This window comes from Motacilla alba, chromosome 5, assembly GCF_015832195.1.
Source record: "Motacilla alba alba isolate MOTALB_02 chromosome 5, Motacilla_alba_V1.0_pri, whole genome shotgun sequence".
In the NCBI taxonomy this organism is placed as follows: Eukaryota; Metazoa; Chordata; class Aves; order Passeriformes; family Motacillidae; genus Motacilla; species Motacilla alba.
In genome coordinates, this window is record NC_052020.1 from 53,404,398 (window position 1) to 53,425,078 (window position 20,681).

At 42.8% G+C, this 20,681-nt stretch overlaps 1 protein-coding gene across 2 annotated transcripts; it reads left to right on the forward strand.

Moving 5' to 3' along the window:
* Positions 1-270: 270 nt before the first annotated feature.
* C5H14orf180 (chromosome 5 C14orf180 homolog) lies at positions 271-18,654 on the forward strand. 2 transcript variants are annotated; one of them, XM_038138841.1, is made up of 6 exons: positions 271-484; positions 7,449-7,549; positions 8,383-8,490; positions 12,152-12,278; positions 14,012-14,038; positions 16,794-18,654. In XM_038138841.1, the coding sequence occupies exons 3-6, from the start codon at positions 8,473-8,475 to the stop codon at positions 16,991-16,993; spliced, it is 372 nt and encodes a 123-aa protein (XP_037994769.1). In that variant the 5' UTR covers positions 271-484; positions 7,449-7,549; positions 8,383-8,472; the 3' UTR covers positions 16,994-18,654. The 2 variants fall into 2 exon arrangements, with proteins under 2 accessions (XP_037994769.1, XP_037994770.1); XM_038138842.1 differs by lacking the exons at positions 271-484; positions 7,449-7,549; positions 8,383-8,490 and adding an exon at positions 9,608-9,866.
* The last annotated feature ends 2,027 nt before the right edge of the window (positions 18,655-20,681 follow it).

The window sequence follows — 20,681 nt, forward strand, 5'->3', positions numbered from 1 at the left end:
AATCTCAATTAAAATTTGCCTCTCCAGGAGCCACAGAGTCTAATGCTCCAGCAGTTATCGAAGTTGGTTTCCCTGTAAAAGCTGTGCTCAGTTATCACATTCTGTTATTCAGTACACAGATCCCTGCTTTCCAGCAAGCATCGTTTCAGGAGGTGCTCTGAAAGCTTTCAGGCTCTCCCACTGATTGCTTTGCTTTTCTTTTCTTTCACAGCAATTACAGTCTCTTCATTTAATTTCAATGGAAACTTTAGTGTTTTAGACCTTGCCCATGTAGCTGAATGCTCATCTCTGGATCTTATTTCCAGTCCACAGGAGGACTGGTTTTGATGACCTAGTCTGATTACAGCATCTTTGACAGCTTTAAAGGAATTTGCCCAGGGGAAGAAGACAGCTGCTGCCCTGATGAGGGATTTTTCTGAGCAGGCCTCCCAAGCCAGGCACGTCAGTGTGAGATGCTGCCTACATTTTTCATCGTCACCAACAGGTACGTCTAAAAAAGGTTGTGTGTTCTAGGCTGCACAGGCCAGTGTGGAGAGAGCCTCTGTTGTTAAACTGCTTAACCTGTTCCTGTCAAAACCCTGCAGCTTCTTGGCTTCTTTCCCCATGTGTTCTATATTCAGCCTCTCTGAAAGCTGTGGGCCAGATCTCTGTGCTGGTGTAAAGTGGCATTGCTCCTTCAGTTTTTACAGACTGCAGGGTAGGAACAGTCTCTGCCAGCGTCTGCAGCTCTTGTACAGCTCTGGTCTTAAACAAGGCTGATGAAGTTGAGCACATTATTTATGAACAATGGTAACCCTTATTAGGAGCTGCAACAAAATAACTCATCAGACTTTTTAGAGTTGAATCAATATAAAAGCAATATGGTAATTGGTTTCCCTAGAGCCCATTTTTCCATGAGTGTTGAAAAGAAGATCATCAACATTTCAAATCCCAAATAACCCATTTTACCTCCAGAAAGGAAGTCTGAGCTGCTTAACATGGTGTGGCTCAGGAAAGCTCCATGTTCCCTTCCTAATGACATACCCAAACCTGGGAATTAAACTGTATTTTGTTCAGATAAAGTACCTAGAATGAATGGATCGTGATTCGGATGAGTATGTTTTGCAATAAAAGATTTTGACAAGTATCTGAATTTACAAAGTTCTATATATTCATCCTGGAGCAGCTACTTTACTTTGTGGGGAACAAATAAAGTAAAGATTTCAGATAGAAAGGCCAGAATTACCACTGCATGAGCTGGGGTAGTGCCAAGATTTAGGAGAAATCATCCCCAAGACATTTTCAGCCTTGGCTTTGTAAAAGAGATAAGTAGATAGCTTGGAGTTTTGTGAGGTGTTTGCTACATGGAGGACTAACTTCTCCTCTCCAGAGCCAGCTCATTTCCACCACATGCTGCCCCAAAATCAAACTCTGAACTGACAAGTAAGGGTGACGGTTACCAATGCCACCTGCTCTAAATTCTCCAAATTCACTTTTTCCTCCTCTGTATTTTTTATTTATGTTTCATATTCCCAGGAAAAAAAAAAAGGAGTGTCATTTTGCTGCCTTGCAGTTTTTTGATTTGTGTTTGGAAAAGGCAAAGGAGCTGAAGGACTTCTTTCTGAAATGACAGTGGAGAGCACAGTAGAGAGCAAACCCACCAGCTTTGATTAACCTGGCACTTCTTACTCTAAATCTCTGACACTGATGCTGGCTCACAGTGGATGCTCCTGAAAGACAGGACAGACTGGTGGCTCCTGGAGCATCCCTTGCTAAGAACCTTTTGATTTGGGCTGTCAAATGTACCATTGAAGAAGCTAACACGATATCCCAGTTCTGGCATTATCCACACAGCAAGTAACAAAACTTGCCAAAAGCAGGAGTGTCAGGAAAATATGTTTCAGATCTACAGAGGTGTAACAAAGGCAAAGAACTTCTGGGAAGGAGGGTTGGTGGTGTCACTTCTCCACCTTCTTCACTTTGAAGTTTCAAGGAGCATTTTGGCCCAGTATGCTCCAGAAAGAATATAATATTTTCCCAGATTTCCAAACATAGGAAGAAATGTTAACTACAGGAACACTCCAGTCTCAAACTTCTCCCAGTAACAGTTGTTGGAGGGGGTATAATGCATGAAAGAGAGAATGCAAGACACTGCACCAGCTCAGTGTACCCAAAAGTTTTGTCTTTGTCAGGGAACAGCCGTGTAGTCAGAATTACATAATAGACCAAGAGCTCAGCTTCCATGCTTCTCCCTTCAGACACTATTATTTCACTATTATATCTCCACAGCAGTCCCATGAAGCTTCATTCCTCGCCTTTGCATTTCTCTGCCTTTAAAAGAAAAGGCAAAGTAATTTCTATTGTTTCGCTGAGGAGACTGATTGAAAGGCTCATACATTTGAGATGATGAAAAATACACTGATGAAAATGCTCCACATCAGAAAAAAAAATGCATTTGTTGAGGCAGAGATGATTCTGACCAGCATATTAATTTAAGCTGAGAGGTTTCCTGGTCCTGGACAAAATTTCTGATAAGAATGAAGGAGAGAAAGAGAGACAGCTGAGCTGTTAGAAGGCAGCTAATAAGAAACTGCATCTTAAGGGCATTGCACTTCAGGGTTCTGATTCAAATCTGCCAGGGGTCAAAGCTGGACCCTGTTTTCCCACTCTGCTCTCAAAGCACATCCTGCTCTCAGGTACCCCATTGTAAGACACAAATTGTCTTGGTGGGAGCAGGATCCTACAATCTCTTGCAGGAATGCCAAAGGATGCTCTGCTTTGGGATGAAAGAACAACTTAAATATTCAGCTTGTCTCTGCAAAACATAACTGGCTTTCAACCTGACTTATCTGTATAGCCTGATGCCAACAAGTGTACTTTGATGTTCTCCCTGAATTTTCCCTTGCTTATTTTCTTTGCCTCAGTTTAAACTGAGATGAAATTGAATATAAGCTCCAGAAGCTCTCGGCCAGTTTTGAAAATTGTCCCAATTACTTTTTGTTAAACCTATTTGTTTTTCTCTGAAATCACCGGTCTCCAGGGCTTGGAGAGGTGGAGGAGAGAGACTTACATACTAATTAGAAAAACAAATATCATCATTAATAGACTTAACATTAATGTAAAGCAGCTGCCAATGACAGAGGGATTTGCCACTTTCTTTTTATAATCTTTATCATCCAATATCATCATCCAAATGCTTTCCAATTCACGAGGGTTTTTACTCATTTGGGCTTTTGTTGCACTTCAATCTGCTCTTTTCTCCATTTTTCTGTTTTTTCATGTCATTAATCTAATCTAATCCTCTTCCAAGGTGACACTACAAATGGAGCTCAAGTGCATTTAATCAGTGCCCTCAAATCATGTTATGTAGTTGCCTGTGTCTCGGTGCTTTGTGATTCCCTTGGCTCCTTCCCTTCCCGTTGCTGTCAGCCCTGCTTGTTGCCCCTCTCAGGGCCAGTTTGGCATTAATGGCTGCCAGGTTTCTAAAATCCTTTTTAGGGGAGGCACAGTGGCTCACAGAAGTCAATTGGAGTCTTTTGATACCTGGGATTAAGACAAAACCACTAATCCTCTTTTGAGGCCGTAACCTGCAGTCATCCTAGCTGGATTTCTCCTCAGGTCAAAGCTCACCAAGGACTGTGGGCAGGAAGCCCCAATAAACACAACATCAAGCACAGAGTGATTACTGCTAAAATAGAACTCCTGAAGATAATTCCACTTTCCCTGTTTCTAAGGGGTTTTCTTTACATGCCTCTTCTCTTTTATGCCAGCTCAGATGTCCTCCTGCAGGCAGTGGGTCTCTCCTAATTCATCTCATGGTTGAGGGCAGTCCTGCCATAAACAGCAGCCCAAATGCTTTGGGCAGAAGTTACAGTTCCACTAGTTTTTGATCCTGAAATACAAAGAGTGTGTAACAAAATCTGACTCAGAATGACCTCACTCGCTCCAGCCCTGTCCATCTCCCACATCCCACATCAACAGGACTGACTGATTTGGAATCAGTGAGCCAACAGCAGAAATTAGCATTTGGTTCCTTGGTAACTCTTATTGGATCAATACATGTTTTACATTTTGGGTCCCAGTGACAGGATGATCAGAACAAATTAGAAAATCTCAGGTGGAATGAACCTAATGGCTGTGGGACATTTCTAAAATAAAAATGCATGTTGAATCACAAATAATAGCTTGGCTGCAATCTCAGGAGTCTAATTATGAAATGGATGTGGAATCATTCTGTAATTATTTAGAAAGTTCATTTCAGCAGCCAGAAATTCTCTCTGTGTTTACTATATATCATCACTAGTCCTCTGTGGTTATTTGTAACATCCACCCGGAAAGACATATGAATAAGAGAGGCAATTTTAAGAAATGGAGACAGATTCATGCCTTTTATAAGTCAATGAACTCATGCCAGGAATAAATCGAGACCAAATTCCTCAACAGAGTTAAATCACTTCCAGTCAGTCCAAATAGAGCAGAGCTTGCTCTGCCCTGCAGCAGGGATGTTCTCACCACAATTCAAAATCCTGCAACACTTCTGCTCTGTGCTTCTATCTTTGTCTTAGAAAAGAGCCCAGTTTAAAGGAGTTTTAAAGGAAAAACCTGTGCACAATGTGGATTTTAAACTGGTGCCACAGCTCCAGGAACATGATCATCACTTTGAAGAATTTGCTACATGATCCCTCTGTACTCAGCACTGGTGAGGTTGCACCTTAAATCCTGCTTTCAGTTTTAGGCCACTCACTACAAGAAAGGGATTGAGGTGCTAGAACAGGTCCAGAGAAGGGCAATGGAGCTGAGGACGTGTGTGGAGCACAAGACTTACGAGAAGCAGCTGAGGAAGCAGCTCCAGTTTTGACAGGAGAAAATTAGACTCGGGGAAACTGTCTCACTCCCAACAACTACCTGGAAAAGAATTGTAGATGGAGGGTGGTAGCCTCTTCTCCTAATTAACAAGAAATAGAACAAGAGGAAAAGGCTTCAGATTGCACCAGGGGAGGTTTAGATTGGATATAAGGAAAAGTTCTTCACCGAAAGGGTTGTCAAGCACTGGAACAGGGAACTGGAACAAGCACTGCCCAGGGAAGCCATTGGGTCACTGTCCCTGGAGGTATTTAAACCACATTTAGATGTGGCACTTGGGAACATGGTTTAGTGATGGCCTTGGCAGGGCTGGACTAACACTTGGACTCACTGGCCTTAAAGATCTTTTTCCAAGCAAAACAATCCTGAGATGCTACATCTGCCAACAGGGCCATGACTCTGCCTTCAGAAGTGAGTTCTGCTGTGATGGATCAGGTGGCCACATGCAGCACCACCACCCCAATCCAATTTTTACAAAGGTTAGCAATCCAGGCCCACAGGTCCTGGGTGAATGGCCCAGTCTGCCCAGCTGCATCAAAGGGATACGTGCAGATCTGTGTGACCATTCAAACTTCCAGCACAGAGCAGTAGTAAGTAAAGGGCAAAGAGGTCCCACTGGGAGGGTAATCCTGTGGGTCCTTCATGGAGCACCACAGGGATTGTTGATGCACTTTGCACTGGTCACAACTGCACCTTCTTGGTGAAAAACACGCCTGGAGTCACTCTCTGGCCGTCACAGGAACTAACAGATATACAGGAAGGAAAACTGATTGCTTTCATCCTGCCTGGCTACACACACCAAGTGTTACCAGATCAACTTCCCCTTCAGTGCTCTGTTTCTGTTATGCTTTGCTCTTGATCTTTTTTTTTTCAACTCCACGAAAATGCCACATTTTGGGTTGACCACCAGACAACAGATTAATCATGATCCTTCTGGCTGTGGAATGGAAACATGCAGTCCAAAGAGCTGATTTTTGTCTTGAGGCTGGGATTTACACAGTGCTTTCTTTACTGGAAAGTTGAGGAGAAGAAATGGTGCTGTATGACACCTCATGGGAGTCCCAGAACTCTCAGCAGTAAATCTGTTTCTCCAGAGGTAGAAAAATGAAGGAGGCAACAGCTAATTATACTCTGTGGGGCAATTTGCTGTTTTATTTCCTGATGTACTCCCTGACTAGTGGAAAATCACTCTTGGCAAACACAAAACTTACCCTGCTTCCAAAAGGTGCATCTCTAAATTATTAATCAAGAGTACACAGAACCGCGAAAGGTGGAACACTGAACAAAGGCTCAATTGACACTCTGGAAGTTGAGGAAGATATGGAAGACTCCCCTCTAATTTATTTATTCTTTTTCTGTTCTGTTATCCTGATATGCTGCTTCCAGTTACCACTGCACCCCACACTGTATGGTATTACGTGATTTTGTTTTCAGATTGTTGGAGATAAAGTTACTTCATTATTAATATATACGCACTGTGCATATCCATAAATATTGAATATATACGTGTGTGTATGTGTAAACCTACTGGAAGTGTTAATAGTTAAGATAAACGAAGTCCATTATTGCAATGAGTGACTATTTCTATGACCCTATTTGCAATAAAAGCAGATTCCATGATATGAGAAAATTGCTAGGTTTCAGAATAATTGAACCAGGCCAGACGAATCCCCACAAAGGCATCATTTACAAAGTACTTTGCTTGTCTAAAATATTTATTCCCACAGAAGGAAATGGAAAAAGAGTTCATATGGTTACACGGCTATCCTGAGAGTGTAAAATTGTTTTATCATGTTATGTTTATTTCCTAGACATCTTCCACTGAGGGATTGCAGAAAAAATACTGGCTGTGCAGTTAATTCCTTTGTGTGGACTGTTCATATTTATTCTCTGGGAAGTCAATCATGTTTTGTTTAGGCATGTTTTGTTTTTCTGCTGAGCAAACACTTAAGCAACCCTTTTCTTGTAAAAACTTATTTGCATATACAATGTGCACCATTCAATGTCAGTGCTACACAGAGAGTTGAAATGTTTTTGCTTTCTCTCCTATGTAGCATGGGAAGTAGTGGATTTTTTTATTAAAATGTTGGTGTTGCTCTTTAAGACTGCATTATATTGTTCATGTTTAAGGGCTACATCAGTAGTTATAGATAATTTTAGTTTGTCTTTTATTGAAAGCCTGGATAGATTTTTACTATTAAATGTTCACAGCAAAATGATTCCAAGCAATCTACAGACAAAGAATTACTCCCAGCAATTATCCACTGAATAAATCTGAATAATGAATACATTGACAAAAGTCACTATCTATTTGTGAACAATTAGCTGAAAGAAATAGAGGTGACACTCACAAGCTAAATAATTCATTTGTGAATTATTTGTCCAGCTTTGTTTCTGACGTACTTTGCATGAAATGAGATCAAATCTTAGAGGAAAAATTACTTTAAAAAGAAGGGCAATATTAAAGCTTCTAATGCAGAAATCATTCCACTATAGTAACTATTATTTATTACCAGTGATTTCAGGGGCTAGAGAAGTTATTTTCCTGGATTCTTTTACTTTAAGCATTGGACTGTGTTTTATTCCTAACATATATCCAATTTTAGGTTGTTAAACTACAATCAAAAGCACTTAGTACGAATGGAACTGTCCCTGTCATGAGATTTGAACTCCTGACATCTTTATCCACTGAAACTTGAGTGCCCAGGTAACTACTAATTATTCAAGCATTTACAACCATTACTATCAATATAATTAGCACATCTTGAGATAAAAGTGAGAATGCCACTATGAAATTATCATCCCTGGCATTTAAATAGCAATCTTTCATGAAAACATTTATAAGCTACCCAATTATTTTTCAATCAAATGAACAAAAAATTGTTTACATTTAAGGGGAATCTAAAACTGAAAAGAAATGGTTTCTGGCATGAAAAAATATAAATGTTGTCTCCATATGTCCATTTCTTGAATACAAAATATTCCATCAACTTCTGCATTGGTGTTTTTTTTTTTTTTTTGTTTTTTGGGGTTTTTTTTAATTACCAAAATATCTTTGACCAAATACTTAGAAAACTGTAAAACCTTCCTTTGAACAAAGTGAGGTTCAGTGAAGAAGACATGAGCAAGGTTTTTCATTCAGATCTAAAAGCTGACAAGTGCATTGTCCCACTCTGCAGGAATAAGAGGCTGCACAAGACCATCTTATGTGCCTTGCTGGATGATACTAATAAAAATAAATGAGACAATTCCTATGGACAAAGTCAAAGCTTGATGAGGACTAGAGTCTGAGTTCCCTAATCCCACCTTCATCTGTTTTGCTGGCCAAAGCAGGCAGATAAATTCCTTCTTACATAAATTAGTAGTAAGTGATTATCACAACAGGAGGAAGGAGGAGCCAGAGAAGCCAGGGACCACGGTTTGACAGGTTTTGTCACCTTTCTGTCTAGGATCTACTATGAAAAAAAAATTTAAAGACTTTTTTTCCCCAGCAAAAGCCATCCTAGGTTTCCTGAAATAATTTCTGTGGAACACTTGCAGGACACAGCAGAGAGGGGATTTTGGAAGCATTTCAGAAGGACTGCAGCTGTTAGCTGGTTTCAGCATGAGGAAAAGCCCTCCATCACCCCAATGCACAGGAAAGAGAAGGTAAGGTTACTCTCCTCAGGGGGCTTTTAGATATGGTACATTCAGTGGGAGCCCTAGAGCAGGGTTATTCCTCTCCACGTGGATGCTGATGTCAATAGGGGCAGGCTTGAGGACAGTGCACCCATGCAGAGGCTGAGCTGCAGGAGGGCAGCAAGTCCTGAAGGGTCTGCTGACCCCACATCAGCCACAGAAGCCTCCCCTGCTGCTCTGGCCCAGTTTTCTCTGGGGGAGGATCCCAACCCTTTCCATCTACTCACCCATTCCCCATATCCCTGAAAGGAAGTGAGTAGTGAAGCCTACAGAGCAGCTGTGCCCTCTGGTTCTCAGAGCCTGTATGAGCATCTTGCCACCCTCTCTGCAGTGCAGAGCAAGGGCCAGCCTGAACATGACATGGAAATATCCATCCAAGCACCTGCTATAAAACCAAACCATGTACCATTACATATGGCATTGCAAATAAATAGCTCCAGGAAAAGAAAAAAAGAAAAAAAAAAAAAAGCACAAGCTTGTGCTTGCAGGAGCAACAAACCAGTACATTTCAGCAATCATGGCAGGTATTTAGGTATTTCTAACTAGAAATTGTATATTTGACCATGCCCAGCCTTCAGTATTTGACAAGGGACTGTTAAAGCCTCTTGAACAGTAAATCACCTCTCTTTCTATCAATAATCTTATTGCAATATGAGTAGAAATGTCAAATGTTTAAATCCCACTTTATTACTATAATAATGGATTTAATTTGTAAAACATATAAAGTGAGGCCATAACTGTTCTGGAGGGAGATATCTGTCATCCCACTATATTTATATAAATTGCTGATGACTTTACCAACACACTTTGAATGGAAGAAGGATTAAAAGCAATCTCACTTGAGAGATTTTTGTGATTGGGAATGGATTCTGGAAAGGAAACCAACATGATCCCAGAAATGCAGCAATTGCTATTTAAAAAAGCACCCCCAACTTCACATTCGTGCAGAACAAAGACGTAGGTGTTTATCTGTGACTTGCTCCATTCAGACCCTCTCCTGCTGCCAGAACAGCCCTGCTTCCAGCTGCACAGCCACTATTATCACTGGGTGCTATTTTTGGCTCCTGAGTACATCTCATCCTTCCCACGCCAGCCCTGGTACAAAGGACACAAACTCTCCTTTCCACTCCTTGTCCTCCGCTGCCGCTCCCGTCTGCGCGGTGCCGCTGCCGGCTCCCTCCCCGCCGCTCAGGGGTCTCCGGACGCTTTTTCCTGGTCCTTCTCAGTTTCTGGGCAAGAGGCTTTCCATCCAAAGCTTCGTGTGGGGGGCTTCACGTTGGCATCCAGAGTACATGTCCCAAATATGTCCAGCCTCACTTTCTGATCCTAGTGCCAAAGAGCTGCAGGTAAGTAATCTTCTCATGGGTGATGAGGTCCCTGTGTCCAGTGCCTGCAGCTTGTTACAAAGGGGTTTGGTTTAGGGTCATCCAATGCCCCAGCCATCACTTTGGTAGGTTTCCAGCACTTGTCACAGTATGCTAACACCATACTTCTGTCTGAGGGACTGTGTTTTGTTTGTTCTGACAATGTGTAGCTTTGATCTCTGTAAGCTATTAAAGTCTAGTGAATATCATGAAATCACTTCCTTTTTAAGGTCTTCCCTGGCTAGGTGCTATCCAACCAGCCAGTTGCTTCATGTTTTTCTCTTCTGATGTGATGTCGCTGCTAAGTGTCTGGAAAAGCTCATATGGGCAACAGCTGCACTTAGAGTTATAGATCTCTTCAAATACAAGGTTTGGTTTCCTTGGTTGTGCCACAGAGAAGCCCTAATAGCTATAACCACTCCCAGCCTGAGCTCGGCTGTGTCTCCCTAAACCTGTTTCATTTTACACAGAATAATCAAATATTCATTATGTGAGCAAGTGTGTGTGTGGCTGTTGCAGAGGGATTGGGGTATTCACCTGGTAGATGAGAGACCCTGTTCCCAGTGACCGCTCCAATGAATATTTAAGCATTACATATTAAGTATTCATTGGAGCAAGGATAGGAGCAGACTTCTGCCACCCCCAAGGGAGCACCCAAACACAAGACTGTAAAGTCATTCTTTCTTTCTTTCTTTAGCTCAATGAATATTTAATTATTCAAGGCCAAACAAGACAGCTTCAGTGGCAGAGACTGAGATTCCCTGCTCCCGTGTGTGCACCATAACCCTGATGATGGGGGCGTGTATAGAAGACATAGCTTTGTATTTCTTTGGACTCAGAAAAAAGTGAAATCCAGGTTTTCCATAACCTGAACTCGGCTTCCAGCTTCCTAGCTGATGAATGAAAAACACAGAGCTCCAACACACACTGTCCCCAGTCATGAGACAGAGGTGATATGACCCCAGGGTCAGAGAAAGCATCCTTATCAGTGATGAGATTGGTTTTATGAATCTCTCAGGAGAAGAGATCAAAGCTGAAGACATTCCTCGCCCCATGGCAGTCCCTGCTGGCTATGTAATATGTCTTTTGGGGTTATCTAGAATGCAATGTGTAAGAAAACCTATTTATCCCCTTTATTTTGGGGTCTGACACCCCCAGATTGCAGTCACTGGGACCTAATCCTGCTTCTGCAGTCCAAGGAATGGGTGTGTGAAATGGTGAGCATGGGGAAAGCATCCAGCGAGAAAAGTCAAGACAATGGTGTTTGGGTCAAAAAAAGGACATAACTGAGGAGTAGAAAGATTAAAGCAAGGAGAAAAATTGAAGTTAGGAGCACGCAATCACTGAGTGGGGGAAAAACAAACAAGGTGGGGGGGGAAGGGAGCAGAGAGAAATCCAGAAGAAATAATAACTTTTATCTAGCAGAGGAACAGAGGGGAGAGATGAAAAGGGCTAGAGAAGATTACTTCAGTCTTAAAAATAAAGCATTAAGAATCTGTACCCCTCACTTTGAAAAGCAGAAAAAATTGCCATCTGCTCTTTACTGCCAGAGGACAGTGGGTGTCTGAATCAAGGTTCTTTGGATTCACTTTGGGCAGTTGACCGTGGGAGCACTCCCATGCAGAACAGTAAATTATTACTGTTATTGCAGCTCTGTTTCTTGTAATTTCAAAGAATCCACAGCATTATAATTCTGTTGTCAAAGACTAAATGTGGTTTCCAAGAAAAAAACAGAGCAACAGCATAATTGTTATATTGAAATGCAAATAAATTACCTTCCTGTACCCATCAGGAGTGTCCAAACCCAAGTCAGCTGCACAGTAGTAGTTATTGAAATGGTAGTGCTGCATTCTGAATGGAACTGCTTAGCTCAGAAGATTGCAAAGGTGCTCCAAATGATACGGTTCATATATTTCGTATCACATTTATGTTCTTCTAAGAACAGCCCAAGGCTGTTGAGCAGCCACCTTCAGCAAATATTTGTTACAATTTGGAGAAATCCTTTCTGAACATTTTGCTGTCCATTGCTTTAACTATCCTTTTCCCTGAGAATACAGCTTTGGAGTACTGCAGATCAATGGCAGTGTAGGAATATCTCATTTGTTTGGCTGTAAATATTACAGTGGTCTGGCTGTGTCCAAGCAGACGTGTTACACATCATGTCCTTTGAGGGACACGGTAACACATCCACCAAAGATCAAAAGTTCACCCAGATACTTCACCCTGTTTGAATGGTCACGTGTTTTGTGTTTTGGTCAACTCTTTAGACAGATGACAGCAGCTCTCCTCCTTCCATACTGAGGAAAAGGCCACCTGTGGACCAAGCTGTGGGGGAAAAGCGGAGAGCAGAGCGAAGGGTTCGATTTCGTGAGCCAGAAGAAGTCATTGAACATGGTATGCTCAAGCTATCAGGAATTTTGGCATGACCTTTCCAGCTTTTGACATCCACTCTGCCTGTCCACATCAGCTTCCCCCTCTGTTAATTTGTGATTTTCAGCTCAGCATAGAGCACAGGATGGATGATGTTGGCTCTGTGCTCGGCAGAACTGCATCTGGTCCATTTGCCTGCCTGCCCTGGGAGGGACAGGCTCCTGCCTCACGCTCAGCTGCTGTCACAGTGACTCCTGAGTCAGCCCCCACGGGGTCATTGTACACCATGGGCCTGGCTGGGCCCCAGGGCTTCCCCAGAGCAAGATTTCCACTCAGACCAAATTTAAACATAATTATGTCACTGTGGGTAACTAGGATGCCACAGAATACTACATGAGCCTAGCAGCCAGGATGTAATAACTTCTGCCAACAAAGGCACCCAAGGACTGACACAGCTAACAAAACCTCTAGTCTTTTCATTCATGAGCCAAAATATTGCAATCAGGTCAGCTGGGACCTTGTGTCCTTCAGCAGAGGTCTGGCGCAAGGATCCAGTTTGCACTTCTGCACGTGCTGTATTGTCTTACCAAATAATAATTGGTGTTACCTTCTGACTTTCCCAAACCCATCCAACCAAGAAAATTGTATTTATTGGTAGAGAAATAAAATTATATGGGTTTCATGTGTCAGTTGGTCAAAACACAGGCGGCAGAATGGTAACATTTCTGTCAGCCACCTGTTTGGACTGCTACAGCTTCTGAAAATAAGGCTTGGCATCTGCTGTGTCTATAAACAGAACTCTCATTTGTTTGGCAATACATTGTTTGGGATGCCTCCTGATGCATGAAGGGGAAGCTGTTTCTTGATAAGCTTGTTGACATGGCCTGGGCTTTCCCACCAAAACTGAACTCCTGGAGAGACTCAGTGAGTCAGTCTTCAATTCCTCAAAGCTCGTCTGACTGCTCAAGAGCAGGATTCTGATGGGAATTAATAACTCCCTCAGCTCTCTGCCAGAGTCCATGTCCCACATCAGCAATGGGAACCCTGCAGTCAGTGCAGGGGACCAGGTTGGTCTCTCCCTGGCTCTGCAAAGCCATGCTGGAACTCATGCAGGGAGCTGCAAGCATGGAGAAGACTCTGACTCCTTTTCATGGAGACATGAGAAACTTTCCAACCCACAATTAGTATTCTGTGTTGCAAACAGTCTGTGATTTAGATTATTTGCTGTTTGTCCACACAATATTACTCACATTAAGCCTGGTAAAATGAAGGTTTCTGGCACCACTGAAATTTTTCCATTTCCAGTCCAGGACTTTTCATCCTGGATTGTGTCAGGGCCCTGGCTGCCCAGCAGATGCATTTCCAGGATATTGCTGATGAAAGTTAGTCTGAGAGTGCTTTCTTAACTTTCATTCTTTCAGCCTGCTGGTCTAAATTCTTTCCTTTGTAGGAATTATGTGAATAGGGAGGGGTTTTTAGCAGAGCTGTTTCCTGACCTCTCTGCAACAGCAGCAATCCTGCCTCTGAATTCTCACACACAATAATTTTTCCTCACTTTCTTGAAGTGCACCTGCATCTGCATGTTTGCATGGATTGGGTAGGTGCTCGCCCACAGCCAAAAGTGGTGTAAGAGGTTGCCCAGCATCTCCAAGGTGACAGGCAATTTCAGAGACACTGCTTGGTTCTGGCTTTTCTTGTTCACCTGCTGCCAAGAGACTTTTCCAGGCAAGTAAGAACATTTTCATTTTGTTTTCTAGTAATTTCTTGCTGTGACTACGTAGTAGGTAAGTTGAATTTTTTCACATTATAACTGTGAGCCATCCATACTATTAACCTGAGTTTGCTTTTGCAGCTGGTGGGATGCACTGTGCAAATATACCCTCCATAAGCACAGCAGTTTGTGTTGTCAGTGGTTGTTGCTTTTTCTTCTCAGCATAAGCAGCACAAGGTGCTGATGAGGTCTGGTGCAATTTTAAACAAGACATCTAGTAAGACAAATAGTGGAAACAAAAATTAAATCCCTGAAGCTATTTTTAATTTAAATATAATTAATATATTTTATGGCATTCGAATAGGTACAGGTTTCTCACTAAGATATGCAGGGAAAGCCCCCCAAGCTAAACAATAGTTCTCCCTGCTGAGTTTCATATGAGGGGAAGAGACAATTCATTTATATGCTACCAGCAGGGTAGAAATAATAAAAATAATCATGTTTTTTCTGATTTTTGTTTGAGGCCTGGCAGCCTCACGGACCCCCAAGCAAATGAGTGTCTGTGGATATTCTGGTGATGGTGATCATTTCTAGAGGCCCTGGACAACATGCAGCCCCTGCTGTAGGCAGTGAAGGGGAGAGGGGGTACCTACACACATGTATAGATACACACAGAGCTGTAATTTTGGGAGGCCAAAAGCCTCTCAGGCAGATGTCCCCAGATCCCTCAGCTTTTGCTCTTGTCCAGGAATGGGGCTGCATGCTCACAACAATGGAAGCATCATCTAGGGCTGTTATTGGGCTGGAAACAGGGTACTACAGCCAGAAATGGCCTGGGGGAAAAGCAAAGATCAAATATTCTTCAGGACACAGTGGAAATGTGTACCCAAGGCAGGAACTGAAACAAAATCTCCTGTATTCAGGTCCAGTGCTTTTTTCAGATGAGTTGCCATGAGACTGGGCACAGGTCTGTGCTCTTCCAGCAAGCAATTATACTAACAAATTTAAGCATTAAATTTCTAATTGTAATCTAGAAAAGCAAATTTGATTTTCAACATCTAAATGTAGTGATGGGCTGAAGCTGTTGTGAGCATAACTCATCACAATTTTCCAGGTGGAATTACTCTTCTGCATAATTTTTTTCTGTTCTGTTCATGGATAGAACATATTTCATAACTGAGAGGATAAAAGAAAAGCCCAATTTTACATTTGAGATCACCCAGAAATTTCACATGGAAAGAAACTTTTAAAAAGTTGAAACACATTACAAGCACTTAATATAAAAGGGCTGATGTGAGAAGCTGTTCAGCTTCCACAGGAAGGTTTCCCTGCTCCAATGTGTGCTCATCAGCCAAGCCCCACGTTGGAAAAGGCAGGTGGGGCACCCAGTCAGGAGCTGTTGCCTGTGGTGTGGGAAATCTCACAAGGGAAACACCAACTCCCAACTCACAAATCTCTGCAAAACCAGAAAATGGTGAGCAATTCCCTGGCTAAACACCTTCATATCAACCCTGCATAGAATAATGCCAAATAAACAAATTTATAAAATCTGAAGCCTGCACATGGATAATTTGAAAACAGAAAGAAGGGATAAATTCAAATGAATAAATTACTTGCTGCAAATAATTCACTCAGGTCTATTATGGGACATTGATTTGGTTTCTGGTTAGCTATAAAATGACTGCCTATTAACATTTTACCTTTTCCCCATACACTTTTTGATACATTATTATGTGTTTCTGGCTTGGTTTTATGACTTTTACCTTCCTCTCTGTACATCTGTATGACAGTTTAATTGACTGGTGTGTATTCCAGGGCTCGGAGTAGAAGCTAATTTAAATATGTTACAGCTAATGTTGGCCCTTTACCCATAATAATACACTCCACATTTTTATCTCCTTATTGATTATGTGCATATGGCAGGAAAATAGCTGCACACTGTGGGTTTTATTCAGGCATGAATTTGGCTTTATACTGCATGTTTAATACTCTAAGTGCTTTATGAAATAGTGCCGACTGTGCAGTGGCCAAGCAGTCAGACAGAGCAGCCAGAGCTGAATCAAACTGGATCCCCAAGGCCCAGGGATGGATACACACGGGCAAGGACTGGGACACAGCTGTCAGCAGGCTGAATGCAGCCCTCTGATTTCCACATGCGTGCTGTGCCTGACCTGTGGCACTTTAAACACGTTTGAAAAATATTTTGAAGGCAGGAAAAATTTTTACAGTATCCTCTTGTTGAAGAGCAAGTGCAGAGGATGTTCTGGTGAAATCAGCACACATAGCACTCTGAGAGCAGTTCAAACTGGCAGAGCCTTCTGAACATGCCTCTTGGTTAATGGAGCCATGTTTGGGTTCTTCCCATAATTAGCAGGAGTCCCAAACAAGCTGACTTACCAGGGAAAAGGACAGAAATCTATAGCTTCTCTCTTTTATGGAGCATTTGTGAACATTAAATAATTAGACCAAGTAGCTTCATATTCTCTTAGCATTCGACTTAACATTTAGGGTAAAGGTATAAAAAATAATTGCTAGAGGGGAAGTTGAGATCATGCATTAGCTCTGCTAATCCTGTTCTTATTGTGCATAATTAAACTCTTTAAACTCTCCATTAGATTATATCTTTTATACTCACCACCTTCCATCAGGAGGTGTGACTCACTATCACTTAACTGATGCCTACAGAAGTGCTCACCATCAGGGCCCTCTGTACCCTGCTGCTGCCAGAAAACTGGGACAAAGACATCAGCAGGGGATCAAATTTGGGAAGCATTTAAGATGACACTAAAATAATGCTGCTTTCTTTTTTTCTTCTCATCACCATTTAGCAGATGACAGGACATCATCTGGATTGCCTGTGCTCCTGTGGCTCTTGTTTTGTGCAGTGCTGATCCTTGCTGTGAGTCTCTACTACACCAGCCTGAAGCAAGATGTCACAGTCCTGGAGGAATTTCAATCCCGACTTGTCATCCTCTTTCTTCATATAAGACATGTGGCTCAGAGGTGCTGGACTTGGTTTCTGAGGTAGTAGCAGTGTCCTCCAGCCTGACGCTGCTAAGAAACATCAGTGCAAAGCTCCCAGCCTACTGCAGCCTCATGCAAGGAACACATGAGCATCCACCTCAAAGAGCAAGGAAACCACCCCTGCTGTGCACCATCCAGCAAACACCTGTTCTCCTTTTCCCTTCTTTGTTGTTTTTCTTTGTTTCACATCAATGAACATTCATACTTGAGGTCCCACCAAACTCGTGCTCCATCACTCTGAACACCAAACAAGTATCTGGATTTGGTTCACCAGAGTTTATAAGCTGCTGATATGAGGAACAAAAGCAGAGAGAGAAATACATTGATCTGTGCAGGTAGCAACAAACTCAGAAGAAAAGTCTTGTGAGCCTCAGGTCAAGACTTTAGATACCAAACCATCTTTCTCCTCAAGTCTCCTAAGAATTATTCTGCAAAGGTTAAAATAAAGCTGAGCTATTGCACAGACATTGCTCTGCTGGCCAAAGGCTTGGCTGCTATATTTATACACCTGAAATGATTCTTAGTAAAATCCCAGCAAATGGCTTTCTTGTTTCCTTTCATGCATTTTATTCATCTATGGGCAAAAGCTGGTTCTTAATGCTTCACTTGACTCCCAGGTGTGGAAAAGAACATGGAAACTCATTTAAACAGAAAATAGTTTATTTGCCTAACATAATAAATAGCAGCATTGAAACCCAGGTTAATCATCAAAACAGTAGTTTAATCCTCTGGGCTTGATGCAGTCCATAAACCCCACAGGCTGGCATGCAAGATTTATGATAGTGCTTGTATTCAGACAGAGGTTATGCCTGAGTATCCAAGGCCTTATATCATGATAATATGGACTGCTTATGAAGGTGTTGGATGCACAGTTCCTTTATCACTGTCCCACCATACTATGCATTTCTCTGAAAGGAATCCTTTTAACGGAGATCATGTGAAACAGTGCTCTGGGTATCTGAGAGGAGAACAAATGACTGCAAGTTCATGAGCTTCAAAGAACCAGCACAACCAGCTTTTTAGATCTTAGATTCTGCTCAGCAAGCACCTGATATGTGTTTGGGGTTATTTTGTATGACTGGTGAGACTGCATGTCAGGTAAGACTGACATCAGAACCTGTAAGTAAAAGAAAAAGGGAAAAAAAAGGGAGGGGGGCATGAAAACACTGCAAATATGAAGAGATGTCTGCAAGACCTTGGCTTATGTTCCCCCTGCCATTGCAACCATCAAAAAGAAAAAATGGTGCTTTATTTCTAGTTTGTTTTTTTTTTAAAGAGGGCCATACATCTGTCCCAGCAACCTTCTCCCAAGCAGCCCAAGAACTAACCAGGAGAGGATAAACAGGAACAACATACGCAATCTCCTCTCAGGAGAAGAGGGGGCAGCAGCTTGATTGAGAACAAGTCAAAACAATTGCAGCCCAAGACAGAAAGTGCCTTCAGTGGCTCCTCTCATGCCTCTCCTAAGCTGTCAAAGCCACAGGCAGGCATTGGACACAGGTGGCCTGGGAAGCAGAGGGTGCTGCAGGAGCAGGGCTTGGCTCAGGGGGCTGTGTGCAGATCACTCAGGTACTCCAGCTCAAAGGGTGAGTCCCACCCCTGCTTCCCTCCCTTCTACCCCGCCTCAGCCCTGCTGTTTAGGTAATAAAGAAGAAAGGTTTTAAACCTGTGTGCTGGTGAATCTCTGGGGGAAAGGTTTAGATTGGTACTCGCTAGGGGCAGGGGGGTAATTTTGACTTCTGTTTGCATTTTTGGAATGTTTGTGATCTTTTTAATGTCCAGATTGAAACTCTTTGGCAAATCAGTGGTGTTTCTTTTTGGCTCTGGGCTGACTCCTCTCAGGACTGTGAGGGAAAACGTGGAGGTGGTTTGAGGACCATGCATGTGCTCACCTTCCTGCACAGCTCCCCAGGGCATGGACAGAGGACCACCTTTACACTGAGCCTGCTATAAAAGGAAAATGCCCATGTTCCTCTTGTTGGGGCACAATTTATTGGTGTGAGTGAGAACTGCTATCACATCAGGGCTGTCAGGGATATTTAGCAGAGGAACAGCTATTTTTGGCTTTTGTGTTGGCTCTGTTTGGGACTGTTTTGGGCATGGGAAAAGGCAGCACTCAAGTTATCTTGAGACCACTGTTGAGGTCTCACCATGGCTTTACAAGGTCTCCTGGGTCAGGATTGTTTACTGTGGTCAGTCAAATACTTGGCAGGCAGCAGAAAGCCAAACTGAAATTGCCTTGAAGCCAGAAGGTTTGAAATAAATGAAGGCTAAAACCTGTTTCTGGCAGAGCGGTGGCATCTTGTAGGTGAAGAAACAGAAGCTAAGAAAGCCATTGCAGGTGGGAGTGAAAGAAGTGGGTCAATAACGTGACTGGGAAGAGGAGAAAAAAATTCCAGCTTCTGGGCCTGCATTTTTTTTTACTGCTGCACAACTTCTCTGTGGATTTACTTCTTTTATTTCCTTCTCACACTGAAGCTCTTTCTGCATTCATCCATACTGCTTAAACACACACAATCCCTTTTCCCTCTCTGCCCCTTCATTCTTTAGCCATCACAGCTTTATCCTCACCACTGTGAGCTGGATGTGATTTCTCCTTATTCTTGTTAAATCGTGTTTTTTTCTGGGTGTGATGCCTTTATGAGTTTGGTTCTCTAAAGTTAAATAAAATTATCTGTGTTTGGTAATGATCCCCTTGCTGGCCATGCTGGGCAATATTTGCCTTCAGTACAACTCCTGAGAATTTCCCAATAGAGGTAAAAAGGAGAGAGAGTACATAATTTATTGCAAAAAGTGGAGATGCTCACCTGAATTCACACTGGAGCCAGCCTGGTGAATTGCTTCAGAAGTCAAAAGTGCTGCAGCCAAGCAGCTCTGGGCAATTGTATAGTGAATGTAATTGTATTGTAAATATAGGAATTGTAAATGGCTGTGTTTTAGATATAAAGGGCTGAAGGAGGGAGTGATGTAGGACAGGACCCGTGGTGCAGTTTTTGAAGCAGACGGTGGGTAAGAGGCATTCCCAGGAGAAGTGTCTAGGGTGGGTAAGAGTCATTCCCAGGAGCTGTGTCTGGGGTGGGTAAGAGGCAATCCCAGGAGCAGTGTCTGGGGTGGGTAAGAGGCATTCCCAGGAGCAGTGTCTAGGGTGGGTAAGAGGCATTCCCAGGAGCAGTCTCTGGGGTGGGTAAGAGGCATTCCCAGGAGCAGTCTCTGGGGTGGGTAAGAGGCATTCCCAGGAGCAGTCTCTGGGGTGGGTAAGAGGCATTCCCAGGAGCAGTGTCTGGGGTGGGTAAGAGGCATTCCCAGGAGCAGTGTCTGGGGTGGCAGGAGACAGAGGGCCAAGGGAGAGCAGCGGGTCTGTGCATGACAATGGACTAATGGCAGTCCCTAAGGGTAGAAGTGCTGCTTAAATTCCCTGACACACTGAGTATGCACCTAACACACAGCAGAAATAAGCAGACCACAACAGAAGGGTAAGTGTTGTTTTGACAGTGTTCAGCACATTCCTGCAGTGTGAACGGATGGAGGGCAGCTGCCAACACCCTCTTCAGGCGCATCGACAGCACCTGATTGCAGCAGCAGGAGGATCCATACCCATGGGATTAGAGGAGATAGAAAAAGACATAGAGAGATGACACTGGATGGTTTTGCATTAATCTTTTGATGCTCTCAGCATTAGCACCAGTGAAAGG